This window comes from Polyergus mexicanus, unplaced genomic scaffold (assembly GCF_030449975.1).
Source record: "Polyergus mexicanus isolate NDT 795.1 unplaced genomic scaffold, iyPolMexi1.0 SCAF_22, whole genome shotgun sequence".
Classification (NCBI taxonomy): domain Eukaryota; kingdom Metazoa; phylum Arthropoda; class Insecta; order Hymenoptera; family Formicidae; genus Polyergus; species Polyergus mexicanus.
In genome coordinates, this window is record NW_027223342.1 from 1,145,488 (window position 1) to 1,165,943 (window position 20,456).

The window sequence follows — 20,456 nt, forward strand, 5'->3', positions numbered from 1 at the left end:
TGTTGTTCTTTTAAAGCCTCGCTTTTATGCAAATTTGAATTCCTCTATATATTCTTTTATCAAGTGCCAGAGAAGAATAATAAAGAAGTAAAAGATGTTTGCGTCTTAAAATAAATTTCTTTAACGAAAAATCTAATTAAAATCTTCTTTGCAAATTATTATTAAAAATCGGAATTTTTTTATCTGCGACACACTCTAATGGAGTATCTTCTTTCTCAATTTTTAAACATGATTTTTACAATCTTTTTCCGCGCACATTCAATGTTTATAATTGTTACTGTTTTATAAATTGTTTCATTACATTGTGTATCTCTCTATGCATATAGATGTTGCAGACTTTTTTTTTTATATATATATATATTATGTATTATATTATCTCTCTTTCTCTTTACACGTTTCTCTCGTGAGTGTTTAAACTGGAATTATCTTAGATACGGTCTCATAATAATAAAAAGGAATTATTATAACATGTTATATAATTTCAATGGATGGGTAAAATGTTTTAAAAGTTTTCTAAATTAATATCGTACGTGTTAGTGGACTTGGATATCCGATCGATATCCAAATATATCCACTGGGTGTCTGCGCTGTATAGGATGTGCGCGTCGCTAGAAAAAAGAAGAGGCCAACGCCAGTTCGAGCAACGATGGCCAGTGGACGAGGGCGATCGATGTGATCCGTGGCGCGTTCAATGCCACTTGGAGAACATTGAATTGTGTTATGTAGTAGCAGCAAAGAGACAGGGAGAGAGAGAGAGAGAAAGAGGGGATATACCCTACGATCGATGCCTATATAGCTAGCTACGAACGCAACGAATAGTTCCAGTCGTTGTCTCTCGTCTCAGGATTAGCCCGCTTTTTTTTTCTTTTCCTCGGATTAGCCTCGATATATTCCTCCGAGCCTTCGCCGCGCGATATACTCCCACGATGTCTGATGCGGCCGCTTAAATAAGACTGATTATTCGACCGTTTATTCAGCCGATCAGCCTTGCCGGTTCAATTATCGCGGCGAGTGCTCGAAGAAATAGCGCGCGAGACGATAACGATTCGTTTCGTCACGCGGTGATAGGGAACTTCAACATGTTTTATGGAACGTAAGAGATTCTCTGCGAGAGTGCACACCGCCGTCGTCATCGTCGAGCGGAAGCTGGAGAGGAGCGCGCCTTTAAATAAGCCGAGATCGCGCTCGAACCGAGCGTCATCTTGATCTCGAGATCGCGGTGTAGCATCCCTGAAAGCTGGAGTCAAATCATCGCAGCGTTCGCCGCGTGAAGAAAGTATTGCCTCCTCTCTTCTCGCGGGGAGCATCGGAGATCTCGACGGACGGCGATATGCCGCCACAGGAGAAACTCTCCGCGACCAACGGCAGAGTCCTCGGGGATCTATCCTCCAAGGACACGAGTCCTGAGTCCGATCTGTCGGCCTCGGCCTCGTCCGAGACCGGATTTCTGGCCGCGAAGAATGGAAGCAAAAGCGGCGACCAGGAGGACGATCCGGAGCAGCCCAAGGACCTAGACTTCGACGATCTTCTGCCTCATGTCGGCGAATTCGGTACCTATCAGAGGATTCTGTTCGTACTGATGATACCATTTGCCTTCTTCGTCGCCTGGGTGTACTTCTCGCAGATATTTATCACCCTTGTGCCGGAGAAACACTGGTGTCGCGTGCCCGAATTGAAAAACCTCCCGATTGAGGAGAGGTAAGATATGAAAATATTTTCCATCGTTGAGTTTCTCCGCGAAGACGAGAAGCCATACATAAATTATTTCTAGAGGAAGAAAAATTTTCTTAAAATATGCATATAGTGACAGTTACATGTAGTATGTATTTCACAATCAAAATATTCTCTCTCCTCACTTATCTTTTTTTTTTTTTTTTTTTTTAAGAAGCATATTTGAAACATGATAAGACATTAAGTAAAGAATCGTTCGTTTATTGTTTACTTTGACGTTTTGACTTGCAACGTAGTGATAATCTGTGCGAGTTTCGTATACCGCTTATAATGGATATTAGGAGGATTAGAAAGAAAAAACTTTAAAAGATTTTGAGAGATTGTATTCCAGTCTGTTAGTTATATTTGCTCGCAATTTTTTTAATTATCCGCGATAAGACGGTGGTCCACGATAACGATCTATTGTACTTCGAAAGATTGAAGAAACTTTATAATTAAAGAGAAAACAATTTTTTAAATGACAAGAATCATAATAAATAATTTACGTACATTGTCAAAAGTGTGACAATGTATGTAAATTATTTATTATAATTGGCATTCAATCTTGTCATTTAAAAAATTTTTTTCTCTTTAAGATTAGAAACTTTTTTTTTTTATAAAAAAACTAATTATATAAAGATACTTGTAAGTTCAAAACAAACGGAAAATGTCGCAAAAACAAGGAGCGCTATTTATATTTATGCGATATTCATGTTTATATAACTTGTTTGTAATAATCGCTACAGGATATGTAAATTTGATCGAAACGATATATAATACATAAAAAAATATAAGTGTGATAATAGCTTGTAAAAGAGCTCCTAACGATAGATTATACTTGGAATAAACAGACCCGCTTTCGCGCTCTTTCTCGTGTTTTTTAAATATATATAAATTAAACCAGTGCATGCCACGATCTGCACATTTCGGCCGATTTCCGAGAATCAACGTCTATCGCGCCCCCCTTACGTCTTGAGATCCTCAACTAGCCAACCGTAACCAAGCGCGCGGCGCTCTGCCTCAGGTACGGTGCATCTGTACTGCGAAGCGGTTCCGTACCCCCTTACTGCCAAATATCAGTTTTAAACGCGATCTCTTTAGAATTTTTTTAAATAATTAATTCAAGAATAAAGTTTCAATACTCGATTATTAATTACATTTACGATATAATAATTCTAAAATATTATTAAATTATATTGGATAGATTAAATTTCTTAAATGTCGCGCGCGGAAATTCTTTCCGATATATAAATTAATAAATAATTGTAAATTTAAAGTTTTATAAAAGATGCTTTTATTAAAAGCACGAAATATTGTACTTATGAACAATATTATTTAAGTTATAGACTGTTGGATATCCCCAGTATATGATGTCATTATATAAATTAGAATAATGTAATATTTTTAGAATTATTATATCGTAAATGTAATTAATAATCGAGTATTGAAACTTTGTTCTTTAATTAATTATTTAAAAAAATTTTAAAAAGATCGCGTTTAAAACATTGATATTTGGCAGTAAGGGGGTACGGAACCGCTTCGCGGTACAGATGCATCGTACCTGAGGCAGAGCGCCGCGCGCTTGGTTACGGTTGCTAGTTGAGGATCTCAAGACGCAAGGGGGAAGGGGGGCGCGATAGGCGTTGATTCTCGGAAATCGGCCGAAATGTGCAGATCGTGGCATGCACTGAATTAAACAATACAATACACGTGTAATGCTATTCTCGGCATTATCGTCGATCTCTCTTGCAATCGCGTCGTCGTCAACGTGAGCATTTTTTTCTTTTCATCTTTCGCGATCGTATGGAAACTGCAATGCGCGCGAGATATTAGCATTTACATTCAGCCGGGGAAAGTGTGAAAACAACGTGACATGTACGCGAAAAGACCTTCACAGTTATAATTCGATTGCATGATGAGAATCTCACGTGTTACAATAAAACCTACATGTGATTTAGTAGTCCTTTGACGTCAGAACGTAATTATAACGAGATAAATGACCGAAGGCATTATTTTTGCAGAAAAAGAAACTTGTAAGAAATATATAAATGTTGTGTGATAATATATTGTAACGATGTCTCTCGATCGTTCTCTTAACAAAACAGTCAATACGTACGATGCTTTACCCGCTAATTTGCATAACTAGTCAATTCATTGTTATAATATATTTGTATTAACGTAAAGTGTGATGTTTACATAAAATGGAAAAATAATTCTTATAACAATCGCGCGAGTATTTTTTTTCTGGAAAAAATTAGTAAAGAAAATACATAATAAATATATATAACGGATATATAATGAATATGTAATGAATATATAATAAATAAAATGAAAATATAATAAGTTATTCAATTATAAACTATTACCATAAGTTATGCAAATCACAGTTAATGATTCAAAGTTCTAATTCCAAAAATAACTATTTTCTTTTATGAATTGTGTCTTATTGACAATAGAGTCTTATGTGTCGCTCGTCAAACTTTTCCATCGTTATGCTTTCTTATATTTTACGACGTCTTCGATGTTTGTTGCAAATGTCGCTAATCATTAGAGAGAATTGAAAATCAATAAGACAAATATACATTTTCTTTTCACGATGTATGGCGCGTCCGGCTGCCCGATACGTAGATAATGCGTGATGAATTTGCTCGAAACCTTCGTGTAAGCAATGAGAGCGTGAACGCGAGAAATATCTGTGTAAACCTTTCGACATAATCGTGGCCAAAGCCACGCTGATTACACGTGAGAGACAAGAGATGCGTATTTTATACAACATGTAGGATGTCCCTGCGATGCATATTTCCATTTATGTGTAATAAGCATCATTGAAACATATGATAGAATTTGCAAAAGTTATTTGACAGTGTAGTTGTAGTCATTTTGGGCGTGAAATGCAACGCTTCCGCGATATTTGATTATATGGAATATTTCGCGATATTCGTGTTTCTCAAATCCTCCAAGTTTTATCTATAAACTTTTAAAGGGAAAATTCTTGCGAACAAAACTTTAATTGAGCGTCATCTTCTTCCGCTATTTTCTAATTTATAATATAAAATAATAAGCTTAATGATTAAGCTTATATTTCTAAATTTGATTAAAAAGATTTTCATTCAAAGATAAATGAAGAATATATCTGCAGCTTTACATTTTTACATCCTTGAAGCTTGCTTCGCAAGAAAAGTGACGGGTGTTTTTATTATCATTTGTAATTGAAAGATTAATAGATTGGAAGAAAAGTAATGTCGTATTCTCAATAGAGGACTTTAGTGTATTTTATTAGAAGCAAATAAATAAATTAATTAATTAAAAAAAGTAACAACGAAGTTACTTTCCTTCCAATCTAATATCTGTATCTCGTAAAGCGCTTCTTTTAAGCTAGAACAGACTCTAAATTACACAAGAATTCACAAATTCAAAAATTGTCGGGAATACCTTGTGTTCGTGTATATATGTATTGTATATAAAAGAAATTTCTTTTATAAAAGAAATCACACTACGACATTTTTATCATTGGTTTATGAATTTGAAATTATTACAAGTCTTTTCGGATAGTATATATTGAAAGATACGGCTTTATGACGATTTTTTGTCTCGATAAGAGACGTACATTTCTACACGTACATGTCTTTTAATTTATGGTCTATAACTTCAGTATTCTTGCGCAGTTAGTTACTGGACTCGTGAGTGGAGACGCTCTCGTGCAAACGTATCAAGGATGAAAAATATCGTACGCCCGTTGCAATCAATGTCGAATGCGTTCATTCGTTTGTGTAAGTCTCGCGTAAAAGTCAGATTGCGTGCGTTATTAAACGAAGGTGCGGACGCACCGATAATTAGAGACCTTTATACACCTCCTTTATTGCCGGCATCGTTCTCAAGTTCCTGTCAAGATACTTCCATCTGTAAAGCTTGACATTTATTCGCTCGATCAACGTTTGACATTTCGCTGGAACTTTTCTTATTATATCGATTGTCTTATCATGATCTGATTACTTTAACTTCATTTTGTTCTAATTTTTTTCATCCATTTTTTCAGAATTGCATTGGCGATACCAGTTGACGGGGATGGTTATTCCAAGTGCACCATGTACGATGTGAATTATACAGAGATAATCTTAAACGGGATCAAAGACGCAGATCCGAGCTGGCCGACGAGGGGTTGTTCGCACGGTTGGGAGTTCAATTTTACCGACATACCCTACGAGACCGTGGCGACTGAGGTAAGGATGAAAAGGATAACGGATCATGAAAAACTGAGATTCATAACTCAGGAAGGATCACCGATAAGGAGCGACGTTTCTCTTCCTCGATCTTTTCATTAAGTGCATTCGCGACATTATTGGAACATATTTCGAGGTGAAGCAAATTGTAGGCAGGTAACGATCGACAATAAATTATAGTAAATCCGACCAAGATGTAATAAATAAGCATCTGCGAAAATCAGCCGAAAGAATGCTATGTAACTATACAGAGTTTACACATTCGGAAGTTTTCAGAATTTAATAGTAGATTAAATTGATTAATGTGAAATCGATTTTTCCAAAGATCATTTTTTGCAATTTTTTCTATCATATATTTTTGTAACTAACAGTAAGCCTCAAAATATAAAATTCTATTAAAGTAAATTCTATCCGAAATTAACTGAAGAATTAAGATTTGTTAATCTTTCAACTCCACAAAATATTGTTTGCAAAAAGCGTTTCTTTTCGCTAAGAAAAATTCATCTTCAAATTGATCAAAAAAATTGGTTGTCAAAAGGATATCCGATGATTTAGCGACACTCTGTATATTATCATGTTACATTATAATACGTTGCTATTAAAAACTTGCGAACGCGCTACAAAACGAATTAAATTCATAAAAAGATCTCGAGAAGAAATTTTAAAGAATATATAAAAAAGATTCTAAGAGATACATTCTAAGAAATTCTAATATAATGAAGCAATTCTTTCACATTTATCGAATCCGTTTAATCATTTAAAATCGTCAAATAGATTCTAAAAGGACTGTTCACTCTTGCTTTTTTATAGAAAATTAGATTACAGTCTAATTTTAAGAATAAGCTCTCGAAAATTTGCAAAACCTGTAACGAGAGACACACATATATATATATATATATATATATATATATATAGAGAGAGAGAGAGAGAGAGAGAGAGTATTCTGTCAATTCTCGAGAAATGAATTATTCGATCTTGCAGCTAGGATGGGTGTGCGAACACAGCGCGCTGCCTACAGCCGCCCAGAGCGTCTTCTTCGTCGGCGCGATCTTTGGTGGCCTTTTATTCGGATGGATCGCTGATAGATATGGCAGAATACCGGCACTGGTAGGTGCCAACGTCACCGGATTTCTAGCAGGAGTCGCGACCGTGCTGGCCGACAGTTTTTGGAAATTCGCGCTGTGCCGGTTTTTCGTCGGCTTCGCCTTCGATAATTGCTTCACCATGATGTACATATTAGGTATATATGATATGCATATTCACGCGTGGCCAGATTCTTCGTGGACTCGAATTTTTTAGAAAGGATCTTTAGAAAAGATTTCTCGTAATCTTTCTCGTGAAGTCACTTTTTGTCTACTTCGATTTGCATGTAATTTGCCTTTAATTACAAAGGCTTTTTTTATTAGCGATAAATGATGTCTTCTGTATGCAATTTATTGTCTCGAAGACACACAAGTTTGTCGTGAATGTCTGATGTGTCTCGCGGCAATACGTATGCGTTTAAAATGGTAATGAATTAATTAATGAAAATCGCGACGACGACGCTTCGCGTCATTAATTATGGCTTTAGAATTACGGCAATGATAATGACCTCGTCAAGAATGTTTGAGTAATATTAATTCGAGCTACGTACGCGAAGATTCGATTTCCCTTATTTTTACGTTTGCGTTTTGTTTGAATATGTATATTAATTAGAGAAGATAGACGTAAAGAAGTGACAAAAGATAAATTATGATTTGTTCGCAATATTTTATTAATCGATCGCACTACTTGAAACCTATAATCTTAAACATAACAATATTCGGTTGTTATCGAACAGAGTTCAAAATCGATTAGATCGATTTTAGAATCATATTTCTCTCTGTTCTATCGCGCTTATTATTAAATCAAGAATTATAAAAAAAAAAATATATATATATATATATAGTAGAAACTCTGCGCGTTCCTATTTAAGACGAATATTTCCCATATTCCAATTTTAAACGTAAGAACAATGCCGCGATAGAGACATATTTTCCTCACGTATTTACCAAACCGTTACATCAACCTTAACCCCATCACAAGTCCATAATTCATAAACGCGATAATCGCCGTTATTTCAACACAATCGTAATTAAATTGATTAAATTTTGATGCGGTCTCCCACGTTATCGTAAGAGAATTGAAAAATTCATACTTTGATTCGTACACTGCAGATCTGTATACACATATTGCATCTCTAAAGAAAGATATAAGATAATTTTCACTTGGCCTTGGCGATGAATCGGCAATCAAGTGCGGGCGCGATTGTTGATTCTAATCTTAAATTTTCGACTATCGAGAGTCGCGGCCACTTCCAAACGCCTGATTCAGCTTCCAGGTCAAGCTCGTCCAGGGTTTGACTCACGGTGGTCACGGTTATCGCGCTCGCGCCTTCTGTCAGTTCCGTTTCGCCGATTTCGCAATCGAAAGGTAGAAGCATTGCCAATATCGGAGGTATGTTATTAAATTAAAGGATCGCCCGCGGCACGTGAAAGGATCGTTTGATTGCTCACGTTCGCTGACATTACATCGAGTCTCAGGATATCTCTCGGGCGATATTATCTTCGATAATCCCGTAATCACTGATCGACATCGCATCTTTATATCTTATGACTATTCGTTTATATATATAAAAAAAAAAAAAAAAAAAAAAAAAAAAAAAAAAAAGATATGTTTTTTAACTGTTACGAGATACTTGTGGAAAAAGATTAAAAATCAGAGATATATACTCATGCGCGTAGCGTGTAAACTTATAAAATTATTCACAAATGCAACTAGCGCATTTTAAAATTTAAAATTTGTTTATACTGTCTCGTAGCCTTGGTTAAATATGCCTAGATCGGTTCACCGATAATTTTACGCTTCACAGATGGACGATCTGCGGAAGGTAGCGTATTAGAAAAATAACCAGTCCTAGTCGATCTAATTACGATAATACTGTCAGCGATGTAACGCGCTATCTTTCTAATAAACAGGAAGCGATATATCGCTGTTTTATTGTCGGTTATTATTATAATAAGGATGATAAAAGAGATATATTAGGCTACCAATGTTTACGCCAGCTATTAGACATCCCGCGCTAATAACTAGATATTATTTAAATTATAAGGAAATTTCACCGTGTTTTCCAATTTTTGTTCCGGATATTTTGCGCAAAGGGCGAAGGATGCTAGTGACATTCATAGTTTGGTCAAGTCTATTTTAGGACTTTAAAGCGAAATCGATTACCGGAAACGTGATTCACGTAACATTATCAGTTGAAATATATAAATTATTATGTCATATATATATATATATATATATATATGTAGAGAGAGAGAGAGAGAGAGAGATATCATATATATATATATATATAAAATGACAATTATTATTATATGATTAATTTAACGCGACAATTAAATTTTTGCGTGACGTTGTTATCGTTCTTGACTAAACTTTTAGACTTAAATCAATATTAATGCTTGGCAAATATCGATATTTAGAACTGTGTGTTTTTTTAGTGCTGGAATATGTAGGACCAAAATGGCGTACCTTTGTGGCGAACATGTCGATAGCTCTCTTCTTCACTTTCGCTGCCTGCATCTTACCATGGATTGCGTATTTTCTGGCCAACTGGAGAATGACCTGCATCGCTATATCCGTCCCTCTAGTTCTGGCAGTAGCGGCACCTTGGTTGGTGCCAGAGAGCGCGAGGTGGCTTGTCAGCCAAGGTCAAGTGGAGAAAGCCATCGAGATCCTGGGTAAATTCGAACGCATGAACGGCACGAAAGTGCCAGACAACGTCTATCAGCAATTCCGTGTAAGAATCGCATGTCTCTCGTCACTTTTTCTCGCGTTCGGAGAAAGCTTGTTGTATCGAATTTATTGATAAAAATTCACGATATGCCTCAATGTACATAATAGGAAACTTGCGCCAGAGTGTGCAAGGAACAGGAAGCGGACAAAACTTATTCTGTAGTGGATCTATTTAAGAGTCCTCGTTTGCGAAATATTACGATCCTTCTAATTCTCATCTGGTGAGTATTATCGATGGATTTCTTCAATTTCTAAAATAAAATTCATATCAAAGTTAGATGCGCTATGCGATTATAAACGCTCTTTGCGTGTCTAATAGAAAATTTGATACTTGTAGAATAATGTATGTCGAATAAAATATAATAGATACTCGATAAAAAATAAGCCTGTATTTTACCTATATATTTTATAACGCAGGATGGCGATATCGTTGGTATTCGATGGTCATGTTAGAAACGTAAATAATCTCGGACTCGATGTCTTTATGACGTTTACCATCGCGGCATTTACCGAACTACCCGCGGACACATTCCTCACCCTTGTTCTGGATCGATGGGGTAGGCGATGGTTGGCCTGCGGTACCATGGTAATTTCTGGAATTTTCAGCATTTGGGCGAGCGCGGTTTCAAACAGTGAGTGCAGGATACATTAACTCTTCTTTCTTTCTAATGTATACATTATAGTTATATATTATTTAAGTTATGTATTATATTATTTAATTAGAAACTCTCTTTCCTCTGGGGTTTCAAGAATTAATATAATTATAGAAATTATAAAATCATAATATTATTGTAACTGTATACAAAATTACATTTACATTCACGCGTTTTTTTTTCAGATTATTATATTACAATCACACATTTATACAGTTTCTTTTGCTTTAATTGAACGTTTCAGATATTTATTCGGCCACCCTGGCGATCGTTGGTAGATTCTGGGTCAACATCTCGTATAACATCGGTCTTCAATACGCAGCTGAAGTATTGCCAACAGTTGTAAGGGCGCAAGGGGTTGCCTTGATCCATATAATGGGATACGTCGCTAGCATCCTCGCACCCTTTGTCGTTTACTTGGACATTGTCTCGCCCGTTCTGCCACTATTGGTTTTGGGTATCATGGGCATCCTGGGTGGTCTCCTAACGCTCCTATTACCGGAGACGTTGGATAAAGATCTGCCACAGACCTTACAGGATGGCGAGGATTTCGGAAGAGATCAAAAGATGTGGGATATGCCGTTTCTCTCCAAGTAAATGTCAAAATTAACTTTTTCATATTATTCAATTAAATACACATGTGTGTAAAAAATATTATTTCCGTTATACTTCGAAAAAAAAAATTTCTTCTCCAATCTCTCTTTTACATCTTTCATTTCAAATTTGATGTATTTTTCTACTCCTTCCTTTCAATTAAATGTCAACTTCGATATCACTATTGAAAAGTAGTAATAGCAGTAGATAGATTTTCCTCCGAAAGAGGTATCATAGTTATATGTTTTTTTTTTAAGGAGAAAACCTGCAGACGTGGAAGTACCGCCGGTATCAATTTTCCGGTCATTCGAGGGCAGCAGTCTACGAAGTTCGATGAGAGTGTCCATCCGCGGCGAAACCCTGAGGAGCAGCATGATACAAAGATCGAGCATAAGATCCCGGAAGAGCGTAAACGCGGCCACGGAAGCGGAGAGCAAATGAATGTCCCAAAGGATGGGATTCTGATTTTGGAAATATTCCTTCTTTCCATCGTCGTTCCTTCCTTCGACGTCATGTGATATATCGGAGCTATCAAAATCAAATTATATTTGACGCGCACACTTACATACATTTGTAATAAACCTGCAATGATATAGCTTTAAATCGGCAAAAAAAAATAGAGAGAGAGAATATTGTGCGTGCTTTCTTCCAGCATACTCTTACTTAATGAGGAGAAAGGGAGAGGGGAATTATGCAATTAATAGTATGTATTAGCAGAAGTAGAGAAAAGTAGAAATGTCAATTAGAACTTGATTAAATTAAGCTCTGATCGGCCGTTCTACATATATTGCTACTGTGATTTTATATCAAAGGATCTTTTCAATTTTCCTCACTATATTTTTAATCTTATATGTATGACATCTCTGAAATTTAATTGAAATTTCGAGAAAATAGATAGGGATTATACGGACAGCCATATAGGCAGTATTAATGTAATTTTACGATTTTTTTATTGCAATATATATTTCTTTCACATAGTTATAGTAATAGGAAATTAAGATGCAGCTAAGTTTAAAAATGAATCGCATATACGCTCCTTTTCCAAAATACATCTTTCGAGAAAAGATGTATTTTCAGATGTCCGATCTCGAGGAATGTAATCGCATCGAAAAGTAGATGAGAGACAGATGAAAGGCAACTACTTGAGATCGTGTAAAATTTCTTCCATGTATTTTACATTCATCACGTTGCCGCACGTGCATCTTGTCGCTATTGCTCACATGCAATATGATATTGTAATGCAAATCAAATTTTTGAACTATTTCGAGTGATGCGATGTGAATACGATTGAAGATTCCGCATCCCGAATGACAAATTTTCGAGCAACAACTTTGTTATGATAAGATACAGCGTCAACGTTTCAGCTTGTAATCAGAAACGTGTTCGGTTGAAAATATTTTTCGCTAAAATTCAGAGAAAACTCGATTTATGTACATATAATATTTCATAATGTAAATAAGCTAAGAGATTATTAAAAATTAATTTGTATCTCGTTAATCTGTGTTAATAAACGTCAACTAACTTCGGTCTAATTAATTAAGATAATTACCGGTACGATAGTTTTTGAATAAAAACGTATTGACAAAAGCTCTTTGATAAAGGTGCGAATATCAATAAATGGTAAAAGCTATCGACAGCTTTTCAATTATATAATTGCAGATGGAAAAATTACAGTGCATGATTTACTGTTGTGTTTCTGTTGTGTTACTCGTATGTTTCTCGAGTTGATATATTCGTCGCTATTGAGATCATTTTTATGAGATCAATAAATAGTTTATTGCCGCATCTAAATCATTTAATTATCTTATCATTGAATACTGAGTATCACTGAATCGTGATCGACCGATGGTTTATTAATCCAGGATTTTTTTTTACCACTTCGACAAAATTACTCTGTCATCAGTGATTTATTACCGTTCGACGTCCGAAAAAACTTAGAAAGATAGAGAACCGAAGAAACGCACGATCCTTTCACGCCTATCTAACTTTCGCGACATTGAATTGAACTTTGAGATAATCATTATTATCATATATATATATATATATATATATATATATATATATATATTTGCAATAACATGTCTGGGTAATAGTCATATCATCGGCGTCATTCGAGGCGGCTTATCGTTTGCAATAGCTGATCCAATAGTTGAAGCAAATTCTGTCCGCTCTCTCTCTCACGATCTAAGGTATAAAATTATTATATAATATATAATTTTTGGTTTTTTATAATTATTAATTTATATTTATATGTATACTGTACATTTAATTAATAATGTTCTCTTCTTCTCTCTTCACATAATATCATGAAACAAATAGTATTACATATTTTTTAATGTTTTTGTTAAAAATTATATATATATATATATATATATGCGAAAACTGTATTATTGTGTGTATATAAAATAATTCGTAAAAATAATATCAAATGCTAATAGTAAGTTTTTTATTTTTTAAATAAGAAAATTCTTACGTAAAAAATTGTGTAATACTTATTGTTAATATGTTAATAATAAAGAATATATTGTATAACCACAATATCTTTCATATATTTTGGTTATATTTTTATATAGAAATAAAGTAAAAATTAAATTTTATTTACTTTCTTGCATTTTAGAGGGATCTAATGGACATAATGCTTTCTACAATAGAGAGTATATTTGAGAGAATCTCTAAGGAACTTGCTTTAATATTTGGGCTATAATATTTAAGATTAAAATGCACTTAAAATAAAATATGGCATAAAAAAATTATGTGTAAGTGATTATGGTATGATATATTCTGCAGAATTCTCAATTATTGTGAGCTTTTATGGTAATAATGTTGTATATGATATTGTGAGAAAAATTTCATCAAGTAATATTTTTGCTATTAGAATTATGCTGTTATGTTATTTTATTATTATATATATCAAAATATATATCTCATATTAATAAATTTTCATGCTACGTTTTGTGATTAATGTTAATCCCCTATTTCAAATAATTGCATAATTCAATTTAGAATATTTTATATTATATAAACTATTTTTATTTGCACGTTCATACACACATAAAGTAAAATAGCAATTCAAATGGCAATGTTAAAACACAACTGTATGTTGCAGAAAAAAAATTAATCTTATTTATATTATAAGCAAAGTTTAGTTTAAAGTATAATTTCAAAGATGCTTTACGATAAAATAATAAATTGTGTGTATGTTTACAATTATGAATATAAAATTTTTAATTAAAGTCTTCTAATAAAAATTGACGCCACAGACAGATAAAACAGGCAATTGTATTAGTATTTATCTTTTGTGATCAAACAAACAATTATGGGCGATCTATAGAAATTATCATGGATGGTTTTTTTTTGCACAGATCGCAATTGAATGAAAGTAATAAAGCAATACACATGCACAACGTAATTTTTTAATGTAATGAAAGATCGGATCTCGTCCACTCATAATTCAACTATCACAATGTCATTGGAGATACAAAGTTTTTTAAAAAGTTAGAACTTTTCAGAATTTATGTAAGATTAAACTATATTGTGCATTACAACAAGATATAAATAACACAACTTATATCAATAGGTATATTACATTTTTATTAAAAATCGTAACTTAGATTATGTATAATTTTAATTCAAAAGACATATTAGCATAATAATATATATTAACATATGCAAATATGTATATTGTTAAATTTAAGCACAATAATGAAAACTCAAGATAAAAAGAATCAACCTGTAGGAATGCAAGTTGAATATACTGTAATTCGACTACATGTTCCACATAAATAAATTTCAATATTTTGGACGATAAAATTTGGTTTTGAAATTGTAGATTTATTTTAAAAATTTATTGAAACAAATATATCTTTTCAAATATGCAAAGAATCTGCACACATATAATATTAAAATTAAGAATTCCCCCTTTTCATTTATGAATACCTATAATATCTTTAACTATGCCTTAAATACATTGTTTATCTTATTAACTATTCAAAAAATTACTCCATTTTATATATTTTCAATTATTAAAATAAATAATTTATTCATATATTTTTTAATTCTTTCATCTTCATATATCTCTACCATTAAAATAATTAATTTACTTAATTTTAGAATATTATTAACATACTCATCAATTAACCAAACCAGATGAATATTAATATTAATTTTTTTTTTAAATATATTATGATTAATTTACATATTTATTTATAGGCTAATCTTATTTATTACTTGCCTTATTTTTTCTCATTTTAAACTATCCTCTAATTTTTTTTTAATAATTATTCCTATATTAATTTTAATTTAATATGCCTAATATTATCTCTTAATCTATCTAGAATCCCTAAAATTCTTTTATTTTAATGTATACTTACATTAATTTAATAAATATAACTATATTTTTATTTATTTTTAAATCTAAACTTTTTAATAATATTTATTATTTTAAATTTAATTTTATTAATTTTAGAAAATTACTATTATTAACATATTTTAGAATAATTATATCTTTAATAATTTTACTTATTTAAATTATTTTAAGATTTTAAGTTAATAAAAACTCTAAACCTTCAAAGATTAATATATAATATATTTTATAATTCTTATATTTTAATTTATTATCTTTTAAAAAATATCTTTAAATTTGCAATTTAATATTTTTATTTAAACTATAAAATAATTTATTAGTATTAGAAAACAATTTTATAATTAATTAATTAAATGATAAAGATATAAGTCACTTGGTAATAGTATCAAAAATTAGTTAGGAATAATAAGATTCTGTATAGAAAGTAATTACAGGTCATACTTGACAAATAGAAAATCTTAGAGAAATACAATTAATAAATTAAAATTTAATACACGTACGTATATATATATATATATATATATATATATATATATATATATATATATATAATTATATTATATGCCAAAAAGATAGAGAAAGAGAGAGTATATAGTATGTATATAATTTATGTTAATGTTTTATTTTATTAGAACTCTGTCGCACAGAGTTAAATTATAGAAAGCAGGAAATTTAATGCTTCAAAATCCGCAAAAGTATCAGGATAACACGATGAGCAAAGAGGTAGCAAAGAGGTCACTTATAGAAAACGGGAAATTTAATGCTTTAAAATCCGAAAAAGTATCAGGATAACACGATAAGCAAAGAGGTAGCAGAGGTAAATTATAGAAAACGGGAAATTTAATGCTTTAAAATCCGCAAAAGTATCCGGATAACACGATAAGCAAAGAGGTAGCAAAGAGGTATAATATAGAAAACGGAAAATTTAATGCTTTAAAATCCGCAAAAGTATCAGGATAACACGATAAGCAAAGAGGTAACGAAGAGGTAAATTATAGAAAGTTCTTCACGTCTAACATATTCTTCGCTTACATCTCGTCTACCGTTAAAGATATCGATGTTATACAAGAAATACATTGTTCTATATGATCTCCGCTACATGGATAGACGCATTAGATTTTTAAAATTAATAAGATGACGATTATTAAAGCGATAAAGCGAGTCGAAATCGCGACGCTTTTGCCGAAATCATTTGCGTCAGATACATTATTCGCTTTAATTTCGATTACCGTTAAAGATATCGATATTATTCAAGAAAGACATTGTTCTACATGCTCTCCGCTACAAGGATTGACGCATTAGAATTTTTAAATTAATAAGATGACGATTATTAAAGCGATAAAGCGAGCCGAAATCGCGACGCTTTTGCCGAAATCGCGACGCTTTTGCCGAAATCATTTGCGTCAGATACATTATTCGCTTTGATTTCGATTACCGTTAAAGATATCGATATTATTCAAGAAAGACATTGTTCTACATGCTCTCCGCTACAAGGATTGACGCATTAGATTTTTAAAATTAATAAGATGACGATTATTAAAGCGATAAAGCGAGGTGAAATCGCGACGCTTTTGCCGAAATCATTTGCATCAGATACATTATTCGCTTTGATTTCGATTACCGTTAAAAATATCGATATTATTCAAGAAAGACATTGTTCTACATGATCTCCGCTACAAAGATTGACGCATTAAAATTTTGAAATTAATAAGCTTACGATTATTAAAGGAATTAAGCTGGCGAAAATCGCGACGTCTTTTCCTGGGTCATTCGCGTCTAATGAATCTATCTCGTAAATCACAGTAATTTTTTAAGATATTAACGCGTCGTTCGGAACTTTATTATTTTAAATTTAACTAAAATCTTTTTAATTTTTTATAATTTTATAATAAAATTTTTAATTATTAAAATTATTAACATTATAATATTTATTTTTATTTTTTTTTAAATTTATTTAATAAATTTTTTATTGTTTTAAATTTAATTAATTTTGCTTTAATTACTTTATTTGCTTCTAACTTATTTATAATATGATTTTTTATAGAAATCAATAATTTCTTATTTATTTGTCACATGTATAAAATTAATTAATAAAAAAATCATTTTTTTATATTATATTACTCAAGTTATAGCGTCTTTATATTAATATTAATTTTTTCTTAATAATTAATAATTTATTTTTTAACAATTATGACTTTTTTATTTTAAACCTTATCATAAAACTTTATTCAAATTTAATACACGTACGTGTATATATATATATATAATTATATTATATGCCAAAGAGATAGAGAAAGAGAGAGTATATTGTATGTATATAATTTATGTTAATGTTTTATTTTATTAGAACTCTGTCGCACAGAGTTAAATTATAGAAAGCGAGAAATTTAATGCTTCAAAATCCGCAAAAGTATCAGGATAACACGATGAGCAAAGAGGTAGCAAAGAGGTCACTTATAGAAAGCGGAATATTTAATGCTTCAAAATCCGCAAAAGTATCAGGATAACACGATAAGCAAAGAGGTAACAAAGAGGTAGCAAATAGGTAAATTATAGAGAGTTCTTCACGTCTAAAATATTCTTCGCTTACATCTCGTCTACCGTTAATGATATCGATATTATTCAAGAAAGACATTATTCTACATGATCTCCGCTACAAGAATTGACGCATTAGATTTATAAAATTAATAAGATGACGATTATTAAAGCGATAAAGCGAGCCGAAATCGCGACGCTTTTGCCGAAATTATTTGGGTCAGATACATTATTCGCTTTGATTTCGATTACCGTTAAAGATATCGATATTATTCAAAAAAGACATTGTTCTATATGATCTCCGCTACAAGGATTGATGCATTAGAATTTTAAAATTAATAAGCTTACGATTATTAAAGCGATAAATCGAGCCGATATCGCGACGCTTTTGCCGAAATTATTTGCGTCAGATACATTATTCGCTTTGATTTCGATTACCGTTAATGATATCGATATTATTCAAGAAAGACATTATTCTACATGATCTCCGCTACAAGAATTGACGCATTAGATTTATAAAATTAATAATATGACGATTATTAAAGCGATAAAGCGAGCCGAAATCGCGACGCTTTTGCCGAAATCGCGACGCTTTTGCCGAAATTATTTGCGTCAGATACATTATTCGCTTTGATTTCGATTACCGTTAAAGATATCGATATTATTCAAGAAAGACATTGTTCCATATGATCTCCGCTACAAGGATTGATGCATTAGAATTTTAAAATTAATAAGCTTACGATTATTAAAGCGATAAATCGAGCCGAAATCGCGACGCTTTTGCCGAAATTATTTGCGTCAGATACATTATTCGCTTTGATTTCGATTACCGTTAATGATATCGATATTATTCAAGAAAGACATTATTCTACATGATCTCCGCTACAAGAATTGACGCATTAGATTTATAAAATTAATAAGATGACGATTATTAAAGCGATAAAGCGAGCCGAAATCGCGACGCTTTTGCCGAAATTATTTGCGTCAGATACATTATTCGCTTTGATTTCGATTACCGTTAAAGATATCGATATTATTCAAAAAAGACATTGTTCTATATGATCTCCGCTACAAGGATTGATGCATTAGAATTTTAAAATTAATAAGCTTACGATTATTAAAGCGATAAATCGAGCCGAAATCGCGACGCTTTTGCCGAAATTATTTGCGTCAGATACATTATTCGCTTTGATTTCGATTACCGTTAAGGATATCGATATTATTCAAGAAAGACATTGTTCTATATGATCTCCGCTACAAGGATTGATGCATTAGAATTTTAAAATTAATAAGCTGACGGTTATTAAAGGGATTAAGCTGGCGAAAATCGCGACGTCTTTTCCTGGGTCATTCGCGTCTAATGAATCTATCTCGTAAATCACAGTAATTTTTTAAGATATTAACGCGTCGTTCGGAACTTTATTATTTTAAATTTAACTAAAATCTTTTTAATTTTTTATAATTTTATAATAAAATTTTTAATTATTAAAATTATTAACATTATAATATTTATTTTTATTTTTTTTTAAATTTATTTAATAAATTTTTTATTGTTTTAAATTTAATTAATTTTGCTTTAATTACTTTATTTGCTTCTAACTTATTTATAATATGATTTTTTATAGAAATCAATAATTTCTTATTTATTTGTCACATGTATAAAATTAATTAATAAAAAAATCATTTTTTTATATTATATTACTCAAGTTATAGCGTCTTTATATTAATATTAATTTTTTCTTAATAATTAATAATTTATTTTTTAACAATTATGACTTTTTTATTTTAAACCTTATCATAAAACTTTATTCAAATTTAATACACGTACGTGTATATATATATATAATTATATTATATGCCAAAGAGATAGAGAAAGAGAGAGTATATTGTATGTATATAATTTATGTTAATGTTTTATTTTATTAGAACTCTGTCGCACAGAGTTAAATTATAGAAAGCGAGAAATTTAATGCTTCAAAATCCGCAAAAGTATCAGGATAACACGATGAGCAAAGAGGTAGCAAAGAGGTCACTTATAGAAAGCGGAATATTTAATGCTTCAAAATCCGCAAAAGTATCAGGATAACACGATAAGCAAAGAGGTAACAAAGAGGTAGCAAATAGGTAAATTATAGAGAGTTCTTCACGTCTAAAATATTCTTCGCTTACATCTCGTCTACCGTTAATGATATCGATATTATTCAAGAAAGACATTATTCTACATGATCTCCGCTACAAGAATTGACGCATTAGATTTATAAAATTAATAAGATGACGATTATTAAAGCGATAAAGCGAGCCGAAATCGCGACGCTTTTGCCGAAATTATTTGGGTCAGATACATTATTCGCTTTGATTTCGATTACCGTTAAAGATATCGATATTATTCAAAAAAGACATTGTTCTATATGATCTCCGCTACAAGGATTGATGCATTAGAATTTTAAAATTAATAAGCTTACGATTATTAAAGCGATAAATCGAGCCGATATCGCGACGCTTTTGCCGAAATTATTTGCGTCAGATACATTATTCGCTTTGATTTCGATTACCGTTAATGATATC

The 20,456-nt window shown here is 31.8% G+C and overlaps 1 protein-coding gene across 2 annotated transcripts; it reads left to right on the forward strand.

Annotated features, from left to right (window-relative positions):
* The first annotated feature begins 801 nt into the window (after positions 1-801).
* Positions 802-13,842, forward strand: LOC138942244 (organic cation transporter protein-like). 2 transcript variants are annotated; one of them, XR_011448279.1, is made up of 9 exons: positions 802-1,698; positions 5,747-5,930; positions 6,912-7,170; positions 9,452-9,750; positions 9,855-9,967; positions 10,164-10,378; positions 10,644-10,992; positions 11,251-13,182; positions 13,611-13,842. XR_011448279.1 is itself a non-coding variant. In XM_070312342.1 (8 exons), the coding sequence occupies exons 1-8, from the start codon at positions 1,331-1,333 to the stop codon at positions 11,432-11,434; spliced, it is 1,971 nt and encodes a 656-aa protein (XP_070168443.1). In that variant the 5' UTR covers positions 802-1,330; the 3' UTR covers positions 11,435-13,591. The 2 variants fall into 2 exon arrangements, 1 of the variants encoding a protein (XP_070168443.1); XM_070312342.1 differs by lacking the exon at positions 13,611-13,842 and having other exon boundaries at positions 11,251-13,591.
* The last annotated feature ends 6,614 nt before the right edge of the window (positions 13,843-20,456 follow it).

Excerpts from the sequence above, each read along its gene's own strand:
- LOC138942244 (XM_070312342.1), top strand. The coding sequence starts at position 1,331 with ATGCCGCCACAGGAGAAACTCTCCGCGACCAACGGCAGAGTCCTCGGG. Across the intron at positions 9,751-9,854 it reads ACGTCTATCAGCAATTCCGT|GAAACTTGCGCCAGAGTGTG; the intron begins GTAAGAATCGCA and ends TGTACATAATAG. Across the intron at positions 9,968-10,163 it reads ATCCTTCTAATTCTCATCTG|GATGGCGATATCGTTGGTAT; the intron begins GTGAGTATTATC and ends TTTATAACGCAG.